The 18,022-nt window shown below is 43.4% G+C and overlaps 1 protein-coding gene across 12 annotated transcripts in view; it reads left to right on the top strand.

Annotated features, from left to right (window-relative positions):
• Ptprt (protein tyrosine phosphatase receptor type T) overlaps positions 1-18,022 on the top strand; it is a 992,204-nt gene that overhangs the window by 817,036 nt on the left and 157,146 nt on the right. For 9 of the 12 annotated variants that reach the window (XM_069989779.1, XM_069989781.1, XM_069989776.1 and 6 more), the window contains exon 13: positions 1,867-1,923. The exons of the other annotated variants lie outside the window; for them this stretch is intronic. In XM_069989779.1, coding sequence (XP_069845880.1) covers positions 1,867-1,923 — 57 coding nt within the window. The remainder of the gene's footprint in view (positions 1-1,866; positions 1,924-18,022) is intronic. 12 annotated transcript variants of the gene reach the window in all.

Below are 18,022 nucleotides of genomic sequence, written 5' to 3'. Positions count from 1 at the left end.
AAAAGAAGTTCTGGGACAGTGCCCAGGTCCTGAATTCAAGCCCCAGGACTGGCCTGACGTATAGCTGTGGCTCAAGTGGTAGAGTGCTCACTTTGAGCAAAAAGAAGCTCAGGGACAGTGCCCAGGTGCAGAGTTCAAGCCCAGACCAGAAAACAAACAAATGAAACATGCAGGTAACTTGCAGACATGATTTTTGTCAGACATAGCAACTTTGTCACTGAAGCACAAAACCAATGGTGAGAAGCATGTATGTATGCAGCTGGATTGAAATAAGACTTTGTGGACATAGAAATTGGAATTTTATACAGTTTTAATATTCCTCTTATTTTTTCTCAACCACTAAAACTTATAAAAGTCATTTTCAGCTTATGGACACTCAGGAAATAGACAGTTGGGGTCAGATCTAGTCCATGAGCCATAGCTTGTTAACTCCTGAGTTAGGATGTACTTTGAAAAGGACAAAGCTGCCCATATGTTTATTATGATTGATGTTTACTGGTGCTTCAACATTACGGTATTTCATGGTTGCTGATCAAGCTTGCAACCTGTATTGTGTTTGAAATGATGCATTTCCTGTTTATCAGCGGTTGAGGATGTCCCCACAAGCATAAGACACTTTCTAGGCTTTTATATCACTTTCTCTAGATACAAGTAGTAGGTATGGAAAGACAGGAACATTAAAACCAAGCCAAACTTGGTGTAAACACAGCATCTGACAATGCCCTGGAACAAGTTATAGGTATTCCCTGATTTACCATTTTTCCTTCATTCCTACATCTATCCAACAAATATCCCGAGTACCTACTATGTGCCAGGTGCATTGTAAGGAGGACAGTAGTCAACAAGACAGGATACATCTTCCAGGACACTACAGAATAAGGACATCCACTTCTAATACAATGAGGTTATTGCAAGAAGGAAAGCTACAGCCATTTGGGAGAAAAGAGACAGGATATCTATACCAGATTCAGTGATCCTAAAGGGAAGGAGTTCAAAATTGATCCCTGAAAGAAAAACAACAGTCAGACAAGTAAAGAAGCAGAAGGAGAATGTTCCATGCAAAGTATCTGGCCTGGGCATGGCCTGGGGACTATTAATCATGGGAAGATGTTTATTCTTTGCTGGGTAGAGTAGAGAATAGTAGATAGATGATAAGACTTGGAAGGGAAAGTTGGTGACTTACCATTGAACATCTGTGAACTGCATTGAAAAATTTGCAGGTTATCTTGAGGACCACATGGACATGAACACATTTCAACTGAAGGACAGAGAGTAGGAGAACAAGATTAGAAGGATATTCCTTCCTAGTTCGAGTGTCACACTTGGGTAATCTGAGTAATTAGGAATAAAACTCAGAGCCGTGGGTACCTTCAAGAGCTTTTCTGGAAATGAATTAATAAGACCTGGTGATCATTATAAGTGGGATGTCAGGTGAAAGGAGGGGTGAAGAAGGACTCCCAGATTTCTAGACTGAGTAGCTATATGGGTGGGGAACAATTTTGGAGGAAAAGGAAGATTGAAGGACATGAGATTTGGCTGGGAAAAAATGCTGGATTCATTTATAATACTTCTGACCTTTCTGGTCTAGCGTAAGTCTTTAGAGACATTGTGTATACTTGAAGCACCTGGTAGAGTAGTTAACATGTCATGGGTGCTTGATAAAAGATGATTCTGACTCTTGTTTCATTTTTAAAAATTGATTTCAGTCCCTTGCTTTGTGAGATCATGATGTTCTTTGCTGTGTAGTGTGAGCTCTTCAGAGCCACAAGAATTGCAGTGCTGTTCACCTATTGCACATTTTCATGTGTGTTTCTTTCTCTCCTTCTCTTCTGCATGCTGCCTGGGGATTGGCTTCCTTGTGGTCAGTACCAATGGGCAGCGCCCAGGTGACCCCGGGGACTCCACTCTGCCTCTTCACCACAGGTGATCACCAGAGTCCTGGGTGGTGGGAGGGGATTCAGAAAAACCCACACTCAGTGGGTTCCCCCAGGTCAGGTGCACCAGAGAGAAGCTGGCAGTCTCTCTACCCTATTTTTCCATTTACCAGCATACCCATCTGGCCATCCATCCATCCATCCATCCATCCATCCATCCATCCATCCATCCATGCCCCCACCCATCTAACCACCCATTCATGCATCACTCTATCTGTCCATCCATTTCTTCAACTAATTCTTACTAAGTACCTACTATGTGCCAGGCATTGTTCTAAGTACTAAGGAAGACAATGACAAGCAAAGAAGACGTGGGTCTATAAGAGGGGAAATACTCATTGTTCAAAATTAAAATTTAAAAATTGCACAGATAAGCATATCATTGTGAGCAATGCTATAAAGGAAAGATAATATGCATTTGTTTTAAGGAAAAAAAAAACAACCCTTTTTAGAAAAATGGAGGGATTTGCTTCACAGGAGAAATAACTAAGCTGTAGTCTGAGGTTGGAAAAGAGTTGACCTAACAGGTCTATGAAACAATTACACTTGGCTTTGATCTTAGATTTGCCATTGGTCCTGACACATCCCTTTAAAAATAATCAGCACTTCTGGATGATTACAGGTGGCTCACACCTGTAATCCTAGCTACTCAGAAGGCTGAGATCTGAGGATCATGGCTCAAAGCCAGCCCAGGCAAGGAAAGTCCATGAGACTCTTATCGCCAATAAACTACTAGAAAACTGGAAGTGGCTCTGTGGCTCAAGTGGTAGAGTGCTCACCTTGAGCTGAAGAGACACTACTACTGACAAAATAATAATAATAATAATAATAATAATAATAATAATAATAATAATAATAATAATAATAATAATAATAATAATAATATTCAGCCCTGCTTTTCCTATCTGTGAAATAGGAATAACAGTACCTATCACTTAGAGGAGAATGTATTATGTATATTACAAGTGTATATTCCTCCGAAGTTGTATTCTTTTTAAGATTATCATACTTAATTAGCTGTACAAAGGGGTTTCCATTCAACAAAGCTGTTTATGAATACAGTACTCTTGATCAGTGTTACCCCTTTCAACCTTCTCACCCATTCCTCCCACCCCATTGCTTCCCTCTCTTCTTAATATTGTAGGTGATGTATTGAATGTTGTTGCTATTTAAAAATGTAATTGAGGTGTACAATACATCTTGATTTGTGTCATCCCTTCCTCATTTTCACCCTCCCCTTTGCCTTACCCCTTCCTTTATTTTCTCTCAATCTGAACTTGTATTCTGAGACTAAATAAGATAATAAAAATGTCAATGGAGCTAGAACAGAAGAGTCAGATCTAGTGTTAGTGCTTTCTTGATGCAAACCTGTCCCTTTCCTAAACTATATCACAGAGCTCGTATCTTATAAACATGTGCCATTCTTCAAAGCATATGGAGCCCATCCAAGTCAGACATAGATAACCACTGAGAGGTTGTTATCTAGGCAAATGTCTTAGACCAGATTCCCTTGGTGCAGGTTTGGTGGTATTGGAGATTCTTGTTACAGATTCCTCACTGAAGTGTGCTCTCAGAAGTAGGAAAGGGAGCCGGGCGCTGGTGGCTCATGCCTGTAATCCTAGCTACTCAAGAGGCTGAGATCTGAGGCTCATGGTTCAAAGCTAGCCTGGGCAGGCAAGGTCATAAGACTTATCTCCAATAAACCACCGGAAAGCTGGAAGTGGCTCTGTGGCTCAAGTGGTAGAATGCTAACCTTGAGCTGAAGAGCTGAGGGATAGTGCCCAGGCCTAGAGTTCCAGCTCTATTATGAAGAAGAAGGAGAAGGAGAAGGAGAAGGAGAAGGAGAAGAAGAAGAAGAAGAAGGAGAAGGAGAAGGAGAAGAAGAAGGAGAAGGAGAAGGAGAAGAAGAAGAAGAAGAAGAAGAAGAAGAAGAAGAAGAAGAAGAAGAAGAAGAAGAAGAAGAAGGTGGAGGGATGGAGGGAGAGGGGGGAGGGGGGGAGGGGGAGGGGGAAGAGGAGGAGGAAGAAGAAAAGAAGAAGAAGAAGAAGAAGAAGAAGAAGAAGAAGAAGAAGAAGAAGAAGAAGAAGAAGAAGAAGAAGAAGAAGAAGAAGAAGAAGAAGAAGAAGAAGAAGGTGGAGGGAGAGGGGGAGGGGGAGGGGTGAGGGGGAGGGGTAAGAGGAGGAGGAGGAAGAAGAAGAAGAAGAAGAAGAAGAAGAAGAAGAAGAAGAAGAAGAAGAAGAAGAAGAAGAAGAAGAAGAAGAAGAAGAAGAAGAAGAAGAAGAAGAAGAAGAAGAAGAAGGAAGAAGAAGAAGAAGAAGAAGAAGAGGAAGAAGAAGAAGAAGAAGAAGAAGAAGAAGAAGAAGAAGAAGAAGAAAAAGAGAAGGAGGAGGAGGAAAGGGAGGGAGATGGGATAGGACAGGGGACAAAACTTAGGGATGTAGTGGAGCTCTGCATCAGTTGAGCCTCTGGGGGCCTGTGGAATGTGAGCCATCCTGCAGCATTGGCCCCCTGTTTCAGTTAGCCAAGGGCTGTGGGCTGCCACGGGGATCCAAGAGACCTCAGCCTGATGGTTCATGGGCAGGAAGGAGGATATCTATGAGCCATTTGTAGTCAGCTCCTACAGAAACAAGAGAAAAGGCACACCAGGCCAGGAAAGAAAACCTAGGCAAAGCCTCTGTAGTCCCCACCCACGGAGTCCAGTTTTGTTCCCGTCTTGGTGTTTGTCACCAACCTCTCAGCCCACTGTGCCACTGCCCACATCTCAGGCAGGTCATCTCTGCCACACCCTCACTCTGGGATGTTCAGTGAGTTGTGACAGCCTTATTTCAACTTTCAAAGCCATCCTAAAGGGGAAATCTGATCATTTTGGAGAGTGCCCCCACATGGACAGCAGTACCCACCCAGTAAGCCTTCCACAAATGTGCATCCCCAATCCCACTCTACCAAAGGTCTACCAACCTCACCCTTTCCCACAAGGAGAGGGAGGGGGAGGGTGGAAGGGGAGGCACAGATGGACACAGAAAAGCAAGCAGAAAGACAATGAGAGAAAAGTGCTGTTGCCCCTGTCCCCAACACTGAAGCTTAAGGAAACCATGCTCCCCTTGGGGGGTGTTGGGGCATCTCCACTTCCACCCGCCATTGTTCTCTGGGCTCTATTCAAGTGGAGCAGTCAGATAATGTTTTCTTTAAACAGAGCCAATCTCATATCAGGCACATTTGTTCTTTCCCCGTGCTTTCTGAGGCATGTGAATGTTCTTTCTCTGACAGGTTTATTTCATTGTGTTCCATTTATTTCCACCAGCTTCCCAGCTTCAGTTGATGGGTGAGGTGACTGCGAGTCTTTCTCTTAGAGCAGGCTGTCTCTTTCAAAGGGTGGTTTTTTGGTTCTCATCTGTCCCCTGGTAGCAAAAATGGCTAATGTAAATAATAAGTGCCTGGATCTGAGCGATGGGGATATTCGGAGCTTTGCCATGACAGGTGTATGCAACCTGGACACTTGAGAAGCCACATGATTTGACAGGAATGGGTTGGCTGTTGAGGGTGCGTGGTTACTGCTTTCAGCTCTCAGTTCTTGGCTCTCAGCTCTGCCACATTCTGATCAGAAGTTATTTCTCTTTCTTGGACCTTGTTCTTCTCATCTGTAGATGCAGGACTAAGAATCTGTGCATCTGTAGTTAATCATAGGCACTAAATGTGATAAATGTGTTAATTTGGGGAGGGGGGCAGTTCATTCCAGCTGTGGTTCAGGTCTTCCAGAAATTGCTGGCATTTCCTTCAAGGCATCCATGTTATCTTGTATGTAAAGCTTCTAAACTTAGCACCATCATCTGGGGCTGGATCATTTTCTACCGTGGAGGGCAGTCATATGTACTGTAGGACATTTAACAGTGTCCCTGGTGTCCCAACTGTCACAAACAAATATATCCCCGGACATTCTCAAATATCCCCTCATTGAGAAATTATTTCCTATCAAAAATCTCCACTGGTGGCATTGATAAATTAAAAAAAAATTTGATCTATGAGTATCATTTTTCCAAATATTTTTTAAATATCACATTAGTCAAAATGAAATAAGTGAAATTTTAAAATAATATAATTTATTTAACCTAATATATCTAAAATATCACTTTGCTAGGTATAATTTTTTAACTGTTAAATGGAAGATATTTTCACATCCTATTTTTGAACCAAGTTTTTGAGTTCTGGTGTTTATTTTATATTTGGAGCCTATATACTTCCAAAGGTTAAAGTGAAATATAATCCTAAAAAGATTAAAAACTGTGGATAATGGGCACACATGCTTCTCATTGCTTCAGGTTTTAAACTGCAATTTTTTGGAAAAATATGTATTAAAATCCAGTTCTTCCATCACTCGGGCCACATTTCTATCACTTCATGAGTTCAGGTGATGCAGAGAGTACCCTTTTAGATGAATCTAGAGCAAAAACACATCTTCTGTCTCTTGGCCCCTAGTTGTTGAGCAAAAAGAATATAGACTCACAGTGGAGGCCCAATAAACATCCACCCATTTCCTTTTGCTCTGTGTTACTCCCAGGGGACATTTGTTCTCATCTGGAGATGTGATTGCTTCTCCTAAGAAAGCTTGTGGATTAAAGGCATGTCATTCATAGAAGGCAACCCCTATCTGTCCAGAAGCACAGTGACCCCGGTTGCTGTGATTGTCCAAGGCTTAAGTAGGACCCAGAGCTGAGATGACCCAATACTGGAGACTCTGACCTTTAACCTGAGTATCCTCCAATCCTTCTCAGCCAAGATCTCAACTGATCTCACAGCACGGGAGAGGGTGATTTGTATAGGTTAGAGACAGATACCACAGCGGGTGGTCACTGCAGAGGCCTGTCCTCAGCTCTTCTGTTGGTCTAGTTGTGTGACTACAAGACTGGCTGTGCAGAGAGAAGTATCTAGTACTTACAGTACTGTCCCTATCTGCTCAAAGCTTGGCAGACCCAAGGCTGTTCATACATCATTCCCACTGCTCTTTTATGTTACCAGTCTCCCAGCTGAGTGCATACACTTAATGCAGAAGAAGGATGAGATAATCTCCTTAGCACGTTAGTATTTATTCTTCCTGCAGTACAAATATCTGAAAAAAAAAAAAAAGATCATCTAAGACTGAGGCTCTCATATCACCTTTCTCTCTCCTGGGTCATTCTCCTTAAACCAATGAGAAATCCGCCTACCATCTTCCCTCCAAAGTGCCATTCTACTCAGATTCAGAAATCCAGCGTCAGCTTTCCTTACCTTACTCATGCTGCCCTCTCTCCTCTCCCTCCTTCTTCCTCTGTGCTGCCATGCATGTGTGAGACTCGCTAAGCTTTGCTTGGATCAGCACCACAGCTTTCTTAACTGGTATCCTCGTCTCCACATTAGTCCCCTTCCAACTTGTACTCCTCACTGAAGCCAGAGTAAACCTCCGGGAATTACTCTGGTTTTGACTCAAATGTTCCCACTTTGGGCGCATGTCCCTGTCCCTCTCAAACTCGACTTCCTCCTACACATCCTGTGCCTCATGCATTCTGACTGACCATGTGAATAGTACTTGGCTTTGCAAATCCATATTCTCCCTTTGCTGGGATGTTCTCCTTCTATGATCTCATCCTCTCATCTTCTGAGATGGTTTTGAAGCTGTTCAATTTCTATCAGCTCTTTCCCTGTGTCCAGCACACTGATAGTATCCATTTCCTTGGCCTCCCTCATGCATGAACTGTCTTATATGTGAGCAGTTTTTGAACGTTGATAGAATGCTTGCCAGTCATGGCATACTCACCCGGCTCCTCTCTTCTGCCCCTGTGCGGTGATGGTTCTAACAGCTCACCTTGGTTGTCTTTTGCCATTTTGTTAGGTTGATTGTGAGCACTGAGCATTGGGTGGTAAGCCAGTATTTGAACTCCTTAAAACCCTACATGTCAAGATACCTGGGAACATACTCTCCAAAGTGCTTGAAAAGGAATCCTTGCACATCTATGGGGATTGTCCTCGATCAGCTTAGTGCCTGTCCTGGCTTGCCCTGGTCCTGGACCAGCAGAGATGGGGTAGTAGTCATAGTGGGTGATTCATTGTACCATTGTGACCCTATTGGCCTCTACCCACATGTGGGCCCTCATTTCTACCCTTATCACTTCCTGTCAATAGCAGGGCTATGCTTTTCACCCATCCTTTGGGCAGGGTGATGATCAACTTTTCATACAGAATACAGGGATTCAATGTCTCAGTGTTCACAAGCTAAGGGACAAAGGCTAGGGAAAAAGGGAACGTGCTCATGGTGGATTTGGCTGGAAGCTCCACAAAGGCTGCTATACTCACTGCTGGTCTTGTTCCCCCTGCTGGGGTTAGTTGCCTTAATCTGACTTCTGTGCTGCATGTTTACAGCCCTTCTCTCTGATCCCTTGCATACTTCCACTAATCCTGGCTATAGATTTCTCACTCCCTTCCAGGCACCTCCTCCTCTTTCAGGCACGGTGACGCGTGCTTGTATATAAGTTGACTATAGCTGGCAGAAACATGATGTGAACTCAGCAGCCCCTGCTGGGCAGCAATTTGCTTTCCCTCATCCTTCCCTGCCTGCTTTGGGTCAGATGAGATAGGCATCCCTTGAGGAATCTGTTTGTCTGAAACTGTTTAGAAAGAATTGAATTTTGTTTCTGAGTAGGAGCCTTGGGGAGCCTCTGCCCCTGGTGTACCTTGCTACGTACTTCAGACAGAAAGCTGGGACATAATGTCCTTCCCAGAGGCGAATGTTCTGTTTGTTCCAGGTCCAAGCAGAAGTCTCTGAACACTCTTTTTGCACACTATCTCCTGGGCCCTGACCTTGTTGCTGCATGCATTTTACTTAATGAAAGGCTAAAATCTTTCTCCTGTTGGCATCCCCATCCCAGGCTACTTAGATCATCACCCGGCTTTAAAATTATGAATTGAAGTGTGTCCTCCCTCCCCCAAAGATATGCTCCTATCATAACTCTCTCATACCTAAATGATTTCATTTAGAAGGACTGTCTCACTGGACAGATATGGTGGTACACACTTATAATCCCAGCTACTTGTAAGGCAAAGGCGGGAAGATTAGTGTGAGGCGATGCCTGGGCAAACTTAGTGAAGACCCTACCACCCAAACAAAATGAAAACCAAAGGACTGGATACGTGGCCCAAGTGGCAGAGCACTTGCTCAGCAAGTATGAGGCCCTGGGTTCAATCCTACCCTCCCTCCACCCACCACAGAAAAGACAGATAAAAAGAAGGAAAGAGGCTTGGGGCAGGTGTGCTTACTTAAGACAAAGTCACAGTGGTTTACCCAAATCCACTATGTCTGTTGTCCTTATAAGAGGAGGTGGGAAATATCCTGTGAAGACAAAGACATAGTGAGAAAGCTATGTGCTAACAGACATTGGTGGCAGTCAGGGTCTGCAGGAGAAGGAATGCCAGAGTTGCTGAAACCTATCAGAAGCTGGAAAGAAGCAAGGAAGAATTCTACCCAGCCCTCATAAGAAGCATGGCCTTGCAACACCTTGATTTGGGCCTTGTCATCTTCAGATTTGTGAGTTCAAAAACTGTTGTTTTAAGCCATTCAGGTTACAAATAACCATAGCTTGGAAACCTAACAGACTTGGAAACACAGTGAGCCAGAGCACTTGTGCTATTGGCAGGGTCAAACCTCTGTATGGTGGGCAGTGCCTGTCTCTACAATGGGAAGATCTCCAGGGGATGATAGCCAGACAGTGACACCCCAGAGAACCTCCCCTGTGGACTCTCTCCCTTCCCTGAATTTAGCTCACACTGTTCTATTTCCTATGGCTCTGGCTGTCTTTACTAGTATAGTCTAACTTCTTCATTTGAATAGCAATAGCATCTGCTACTGGACCTGCCCTGGCCTGGCCTTGGTGTCACAGACCAACCAGCCTTTGGCTGTCACCTGCTTTTTCTGTCCTGAGATTGTCTGTCCTACAGATAGTCCATGACTGGCTTTTGTTCTCTGCTCCTGGGAAGGCCTCTCTTGCCCCCACAGTTACCTGGGGGCTTGCTCTGAACTCCACAGGAAGAATTACAATCAGCTCAGCGTGACCACGTGCTCTCTCCTACCAGCTGCCTGAGAAGGTCTAAAGGGACTACCGCTTTGCCGCAGGGCATCCTAAAGAGTGTGTGTTCTCTCTTACATCTGCTCTTCAGACTAAATCCTTAATCCCTAGCTCGGGCTGTGGGTGCTCCTGTCAGTGGCAGCTAAGCGGCTTTGAGCCCCCTGGGCTCCAGGCTCAGCACATGGATTTCTGCAAGCAAGAGCCAGGGCTGTTGGTGCTGTGCTAACTCTGCCTCTCCATCCTCCTCAGCAGGGCAGCCCTTATAGGGGTGCCAGCAGGTAGGCAGGAGAATGGGGTAGATAAAGGAGAAAGAAAGCTATTGTATGATGTTAGGGATGCCTGCCATGTTTGTGCAACTCTGCAGATACAGAAATCAAGTGTGTGGTTTAGTTTTGCCTAAGCAGAGTTGTGAATCCCCTTTTTCTGGGTATGCCTTGTACAAGTGCCCAGCATGTGGGACTTTGATTCTCTGTTTGTACGCTTCTCTTTTAAAAAGGAATAGAAGAAATGGTCTCCAAGATGGTAGGATTGTCTCTTTAGTGCCAAGATGACAGGAATGGCTCTTTAATACTAAGATGGCAGAAATGTCTTCTCATTATGAAGATGGCAGGGTTGTCTCTTCAGTACCAAGATGGCAGGATTATCTCCTTCCTACCAAGATGGCAGGATTGTCTTCTCATTACAAAGATGGCAGGGCTATCTCTTCAATACCAAGATGGCAGGATTCTCTCTTCAGTGTCTCCACTGTCCAGCACCTTGCTATGTTCACTCTCATCATTATAATCCAGGCATCTCTTGGGTTAGGCTATATCCAGGCCCATTTCTCTGTGGCCTAAGATTAAGCCTGTGCTAATGGATATAGTCCATTAGGAACTCACTCGGCTCATCCAGTTCTATGGCTATGGGCTAAATTTTGTTTCTAGTCAAAATTAAAGCATAGCTGATAGTTTCATCCCTTATCATGGATACAAGACCATCTGCCAGAGCATCCTAAATCCAAGCTACTGACTTCTTATCCCTGCTTTCAATTTGATTCCTACCTTTTCATATCCTGATTGGTAACTTTCTCTATAGCTTGATACCCAACCCAGTATGCCAAACAAAACAAAACAGAAAAAAAAACACCCTCTTCCTCGTTTCTTTGAACAGCTGTACCAAACTCTAGTTTAATTCTAGTTGCAGATTGCATCCACTCCCAACCCCCATTGGGTCCCAGCAAAACTCTTAAGATAAATTTATCTGAGGTACAAGAGAGCATTGAAGATCATCAGGAGGCATAGAGTTTTCTCAATCTTACCCTGTAAGGGGTAAGAATTGCCATGGGGCATGACTTCTCTTAATGATACCTAGGGTGCTAAATCCAAATGTGTAAACAAGTGATCTCAGAATAAGGGATTTTCCAGAAGAACTTGTCCATAAAGATCTTGTAATGCCAGCTCATAAAAACACTCACAATTGGAGTGGAGTTTGACCCACACATACCATTCATTGTGCAAAATGAATGCCACCTGGAACCAGTCAGGAGATGCATGGGACCAAGCAAAATCACCACTGGAGGAACAATTTATTTGAGTGGCCCAATGCTTTTCAAACAATCAATGAAAGCTATTCCCATCTCTCAGGGTGCTAACCTCCATTTAGGGCTGAAAATGAGGGCACCTCTGTCAGCAATATTTAGCAGATTTAGTTGTATAGGCTCTGATGAAGTCAATTCTAACCTCTTAGGATCTGGCTGGGTAATATTGAAGGACTGTGATATATTAAAAATGTGTATCTTCTTTACACTTAACTCCATATTTTATTAAATGGTTTTCAGTAGCGAGGGTAGAGCTATCTTTAAAAGAAAACAACACAAAACTGTCTCTGTAGTCTTTTCTAGCTACCTGACATTGACTCCATGTTAAATCTTGGCTAGAAGCAATTACTGTCATATGATGAATTGAGGCAATTTATTTATTACTTGAGCAACATCCTAGGTGATGTCACTTAAAAGAATGATGGAATAATCCTTTTTAAGTACTCCGTTATCAATCAGACCCAGTGAAGCAGCAAGCGATCTGCAGTATGGAAGGAAGTTAGTCAGCAATTAAGAAAAAAGACTAGACACCAAGTTAAAAGAATGGGTATTGGAAATAAAGCCGAAAAGGCTCACCTAAGCTTAAGCAAAACTTGTCTCCTTTGGAATTAAAGGAAATGCTTTGGTTGCTAAATATCAAGAAAGGTCTCATAGAGAAAGCTCGGAGATTAATAATGAAGCTAAACTCAATGTATTTAAAGGCTTGGAGATGGTGTTTGATATACAAAGGGAGTGAAAGGGATGAAGGAACTTAAGTTTAAAAGGTCAAGTTTAAATATCATTTGAGCAAAGCCTGTATAATTTTGCCCATATAACAAGATTCACATGACATGTTCATCAATCCCTTAGATATTAGAATATGCTACACTAGTTGGAGGGCATGAAGAGAATCTTAAATTTAAAAAAAAAAAAGCCAGGTATAAAATAGAACAGCTTAGCATAGCACAGCGGGTGGCAGACTCAGCAGGGACAGATAGAAATGCAAAGATGGTTTTATCTGGCTGGTCAAGATAAGGTTCCAGATTTTCTTAATACCTATCTGCCTCTTTCTTCCAGATCTTTGAAGAAAGACAAGTTTGGGCTTGAGCAATGTCTCCTCCTATTCATTAGAGAGATGGCAGAGTTTAAAGAGATTAAATTCTAGGCCAGACTGCCAGGGCCCATGGCCAGCTCTTGCTTCATCTCTCTGGCCTTCAGTCTCTCATCTCTGAAATGGTTAAAATGATAAAACTGCTTCAGAGGGTTGTGAGTGGGGCCTTGAGGAAGTATAGATAAGAAGTTTAAAAAAAGTAAGTGAGGGGCTGGGAAGATGGCTCAGTGGTAGAGTGCTTGCCTCATATGCATAAGGCCCTAGGTTCGATTCCTCAGCACCACATAAGTAGAAAAAGCCAGAAGTGGCGCTGTGGCTAAAGTGGTAGAGTGCTACTTGAGCTGAAGAGCTGAGGGACAGCGCCTAGGACCAGAGTTCAAGCCCAACTGACAAAAAAAAAAAAAAGAAAAAAGAAAAAAAAGTAAGTGAGGGTTGGAGGAAGTATTATAGACAAGGAGTTGGGAAAGGCAGTTAGTTGAAAGTCTTGCCTAACGATGTGTTGGTCTAGCTGTTTCTAACAAGCCCTGTCTAACTATGTCTAACACATGTGGCTAGCTATCCTGAAAAGTTAATCACAGTTGTGTTCATTGTGGTACGGTACCAACTGCTGAAATCAAAACACAGTACTGGCAATCTCCCTGGTTTCTAAGTCCAGATACCCCTCAAAAGTTGCAAAGAAGTGAACTCGGCATTCCTTGTTCATAGAGAGCCGATGCTGGTTCTTAGCCCATCCAAGTCTCACATCCATTCTTCACTCTTGCTCTGCTCTGCTGGCACTTGCAGGTGATCCCTTCAGACTACATTTCCTGGACCCCTCTGCCAGCTGACTTCTAGGTTTGACCAATGGGGGACAATGGCTTAGATGATAGTAACGCAGAAAATAGAGAGAAGCTTTGCCCGTCTTGGTGTCAGCTTCTTCTTTGACAGTAATGGTGTTTACCCCCAGGAATCTAACTGTTCCCCCAGGTCTATGGGAGCTCTGACTCCTGCGGGGAGATCTTGACCTCTGACCTTTGACTATCGTCCCCTCTTTTTGGTTTCTCGAGGCAGGGCTGGATAGTAGCTTCCTGATATGGCTACTCTCTAGGCACCTTGCCACCATCTTCTGCATCTTCTGATCCCTGGGTGCCAATTCTCTAGCACATTTGCTCTCTTTTAAGTGCTTGGAGTAGTTTCTCTCTTCCTGGTTGGCTGCTGATTGATGTGGAGAGTGTGCTATTTTCTAGTGATGAATTCTTATTTTAAGTAGTAAGGGGGGAGGATACTGATTTAATCATCCAGTCTCTCTCTCTATGTATATATGTTTTTCCTGTATCAACATCACACTACTGTAAAATATCTGAAATACACACTTTGTTTTTTTCATTCTAAAAGATCAGCAACAGCATTTGTTTCTCTCCAGGCTCCTCACTCCCCTCCTGTTCACTACAATTTCCATCCTCAAAGACAACCAAAGTAGTTCATGATCACAATTACAAATACTTTCAATGCTTTGGGATGCAATTTGTAAAGTCTAGAGGCTTGAATCTACTGAAATATCCAGATGCTCTCCTACTGACTTCTTTCTTCTGTTGGACTTCACTCTCATTGTAAAGTAGCCTATCATTCAGAGGATTCACTCCCAACCAAACCAAGGAGATAGAGAACACACATCTGGCTTTAAGAAAGCCAGAATGTCACCCAGTTTCCTCATCTTTTCCCTAAGGTCTCCTCTTGGCAAAAACCCTATATTTAGTTTAAAACCTTCCCTGGCAAAGAAGTAGCGCCTCAAAGTCAGAGTTTCAGAGGTTTCCTCTACAAGGTGCCAGATATATGCAAAGCCAAATAAAGGCAAAGAAACTCTTGAACAAAAGAAGTCATTAACTAGATGGGGGTAAATTGCCAACACAGGAAGATTTGCTCCACATAAACTACACTGGAGATAATAGCCCCTTGGATAGGGAGAGGCCGCTGTGGGTTTTAAAGAGCGCAGCTTTTCAGAATCGCATCCCCATGTGCCAGCCTCCTTTCTTTACTGTCAGCAATAATCAGGACCAGGGACTCTCCATCCCCTGGGATTTACTTGGGTTTTATCAATTGCAATTAAATGGAGGTTTTTTTGTCTTTATTTTTTTTTTAATCTGTGATTTCTATTTTTTGCTCTATATCTTTACGGGGAAAATTCTCTGAAGTAAAGCTCTGAAATTGGGCCTGCCGCCAGAGTGGGTACTTTGAGAATGAATCATGAATCCCTTGGTGCCAAATTATGTTATGACTGCCATTAAGTCATCCAGATGTAAGCCTGATGTGAGCCTTGCTGAGATGAGGGAGTCAAGTACATCCCTCTGGGGGCTCTGCCTGGCTCTGCTAAGGGTTTGGATGAACTCAAGCAGCATGTTGCAAGAAGTTATCACCCAAGCAACCTAGAGCACCCACTGTTTGCAGACATATGAAACCCTACTCACCCTGGGACCCGTTCCAGTGTCCCGCTGTGATTATGCCCCAAGTGAGCACAGTCCTTTGGAATGTATAAGCCTTTCTACCTCCTTTATTGCACTTAATTCTTAGAAAAATTCCTGCGAATTTAACATTTCTTTCCTTTGTTACAAATGAGACTGTCAAATCATGTTGTAGTTAACAGATTTGGGTAAGGACACACAACCAGTTAGTAATAAAATATAAATATTAAGTCACTATTTTTTATTTGAAACTCATTGCTTTTCTCTTGAGGAAGGTGGAGGAAGGTACTGAAATTTGAACTCAGGGCCGGGGTGCTTTTTTGCTCAAGGCTGGTACTAAACCACTTGAACCATACCTCCACTTCCAGCTTTTTGCTGGTTAATTGTAGATAAGAGTCCCACAGATTTTTCTGCCCAGGCTGGCCTCAAACCCTGATCCTCAGATCTCAGCCTCCTGAGTAGCTAGGATTACAGGCATAAGCCATCGGTATTGGGCTTTGAAACATTGCATATGACTAGCACTTTCAAACCACGACATTTCAACTACCAAAAGAGACATGGTTTACTCAAGAGCATGCTCAGTTCCTCAACATTTTCTGTCTTGTAAGTTACATGAGCAGGGACAAAACAGAACAGGGGTAGCCTGCCTGGGAATTCTTTGGCTCTAAAGATCACAGAGCATTCATTTCTTACACTAAGAGCATGAGCAGCACTGAAGTTCAGGGACACTGAGCTGAAATGTGGAAGCAATGTCAACTGACATAAAAGGAAAGTCCAAATCCCGTGGAGGAGGTGTTGGGAGTGTGGTTAAGCACCTAGGAAGGTATGGAGTTGAGAACAGGTATAGTAAGAAGAGCAGGGCTATTCATGAAGCTGTACATGTGACTCACGACAGTTTCCATGCTCATTGAAAGAGGCTTCAGCCTTTGTGAGCTAGCTCTTCCACAATTTACCTCCCATCACTTCTACCCACTAATAGGAGCCCTGACCTTTCCATATCTCTCCATCTTCTACAATGGCCCATTTAGCTACTTGAAGGCAAGAATTAGGTCTCATCTGAATCTCCTTTCTCTAGGTTGACAAATGTTACTTCTGACTGATACACCTTCTAAGTCAATGGTCTCCAGGCTTTCACGTATACGGGAGCCCCACAGAGACCCTGTTCACATGCTGATTTCATAGATCTGGGCTGAGGCCTGAGATTTTACATTTTCACTAAGGTCTTATGTGATGCTGATATTTTGGTCATTGGACCACATTTTGCATAACAAGTCTCTTGGTATGTTTTTGCCCTGGAAATCTTTTTAAGGGGCTTGAGTTCACAATGAGATAGGACTCACCAGAATGATCTAATAAATACAGGGTAGAGCAGACCAGCACTGCCATTGTTGGTTCTCAAGATTCTCTAAGGGAAATCAAATGACACAGTTGATTGGCAGCATAGGAGGAGGCAGTGGAGAGACAAAACATGGCATCTGGGCTAGATTGAAGAGGGTAGTGGCCGCCTCTAAACTGAAAGCCATCTTAGAGTAAGTAGGTAGCACACAGAAAATGTGAGAGATAGGATTGGTAAACTACCATGGTTTTCAGGGAATCATAGAGGTCAGGAGAATGTTGCTGCTGCTTTGAGAAAACTAGCTCAGCCTTTGAGAGTGCTCAGAGCTCAGAGGGCACAGCTGGCTGGGGTACAAGGGCAGGCTCTCAGCCTCCCGTTGGAGACAGCTCAGTTGGTGCTAGCTGAGTTCACAGGATTGTTGTTGATGACCACATCACACAGGGGACCCCAATAGAACCTCAAACGTTCTTCAACTGGAAAAATTATCACCTGGTGCCTAGTTGTTAATTGTGTTTACTTGGGTTGTTCATGGGTTGGGTCCTATGGAGGGCAAGGATGAAGAGGTGCCCCTCCTCCTCTTCCTCCTCCTCCTCTTCCTTCTCTTCCTCCTCCTCCTCCTCCCAGTCCTTATGTTCCTATTACTCAGTACTGACTTCATAAATAGAAGTCATCAGTCTGAGACAGTGCTTTGGAGACTGAAATTGATGTAAGCCTGACTTTTCATGTTAAAGGGAGGGATTACAGGAAAAGTAATTCATAGGTCATCTCGCTAAAGAGCTTCCAGTGCTATGTCTGAGAATTCTTCCTTTGATGTTTGGGCCACTGAGTCAGAGAGAAAGATTTCCATATGGATTCAGTGCTGTGGTGGGGGGAAGTCCGTCAGATTAGTAGCCAACCTCAGTGTTCTCCTGATAACTCCCATCACAGCTCTCTGTTCCACGAAACACTTCTGACGTGGGCCCTGAGGATGCATCCCTGACTCTCAGATAGGAGTAGGTCTAGCCTGGCCTGTCTTCATTCCTCCTTTCTTCCTTTCAAGGTTAGAAGTCACACATGGATTTTGTCTATTTGTCTCAGAGCCATTTCCTCTGTCTGCTATACCTTTGAACACTGGTTAGTGGCCTTCAGTGATGAACAGAGGCGCAAATTCCTAGAGATTAGAACAAATTTCATTAAAGAGTACTTTACAAAGCAAAACAAAACAAAACATTGAGTTTGCTACACACCAGAGCATGTTCAAGGTCCTGTATCTGAAGCCTAGTTAGATCAGCCACCTAATAACCACACTACCTAGTGTCTGTGCTTTCAGCTCTGATGTCTGCTGGTTGAACTCTGCATTTTTCTAAATCCCTGGGCTCTGGCTGTTCATATTGCTTCACTGAATCTTTGGATGTTTCTTTGTGACCCTCATTGTTGGGTCATAGTTACTGCTAAAGATGAATCTATTTTGGAATATCTTGAAATTCTTTTGGGAAAGGTTTTCTGATTCTTCTAATTTCCTCTTCTTTCTTCTTCTTCTTCTTCTTCTTCTTCTTCTTCTTCTTCTTCTTCTTCTTCT

Source organism: Dipodomys merriami, unplaced genomic scaffold (assembly GCF_024711535.1).
Source record: "Dipodomys merriami isolate MVZ:Mamm:240054 unplaced genomic scaffold, mDipMer1.0.p SCAF_39, whole genome shotgun sequence".
Taxonomy (NCBI): domain Eukaryota; kingdom Metazoa; phylum Chordata; class Mammalia; order Rodentia; family Heteromyidae; genus Dipodomys; species Dipodomys merriami.
This window is presented reverse-complemented; position numbering and strand designations above follow the sequence as displayed.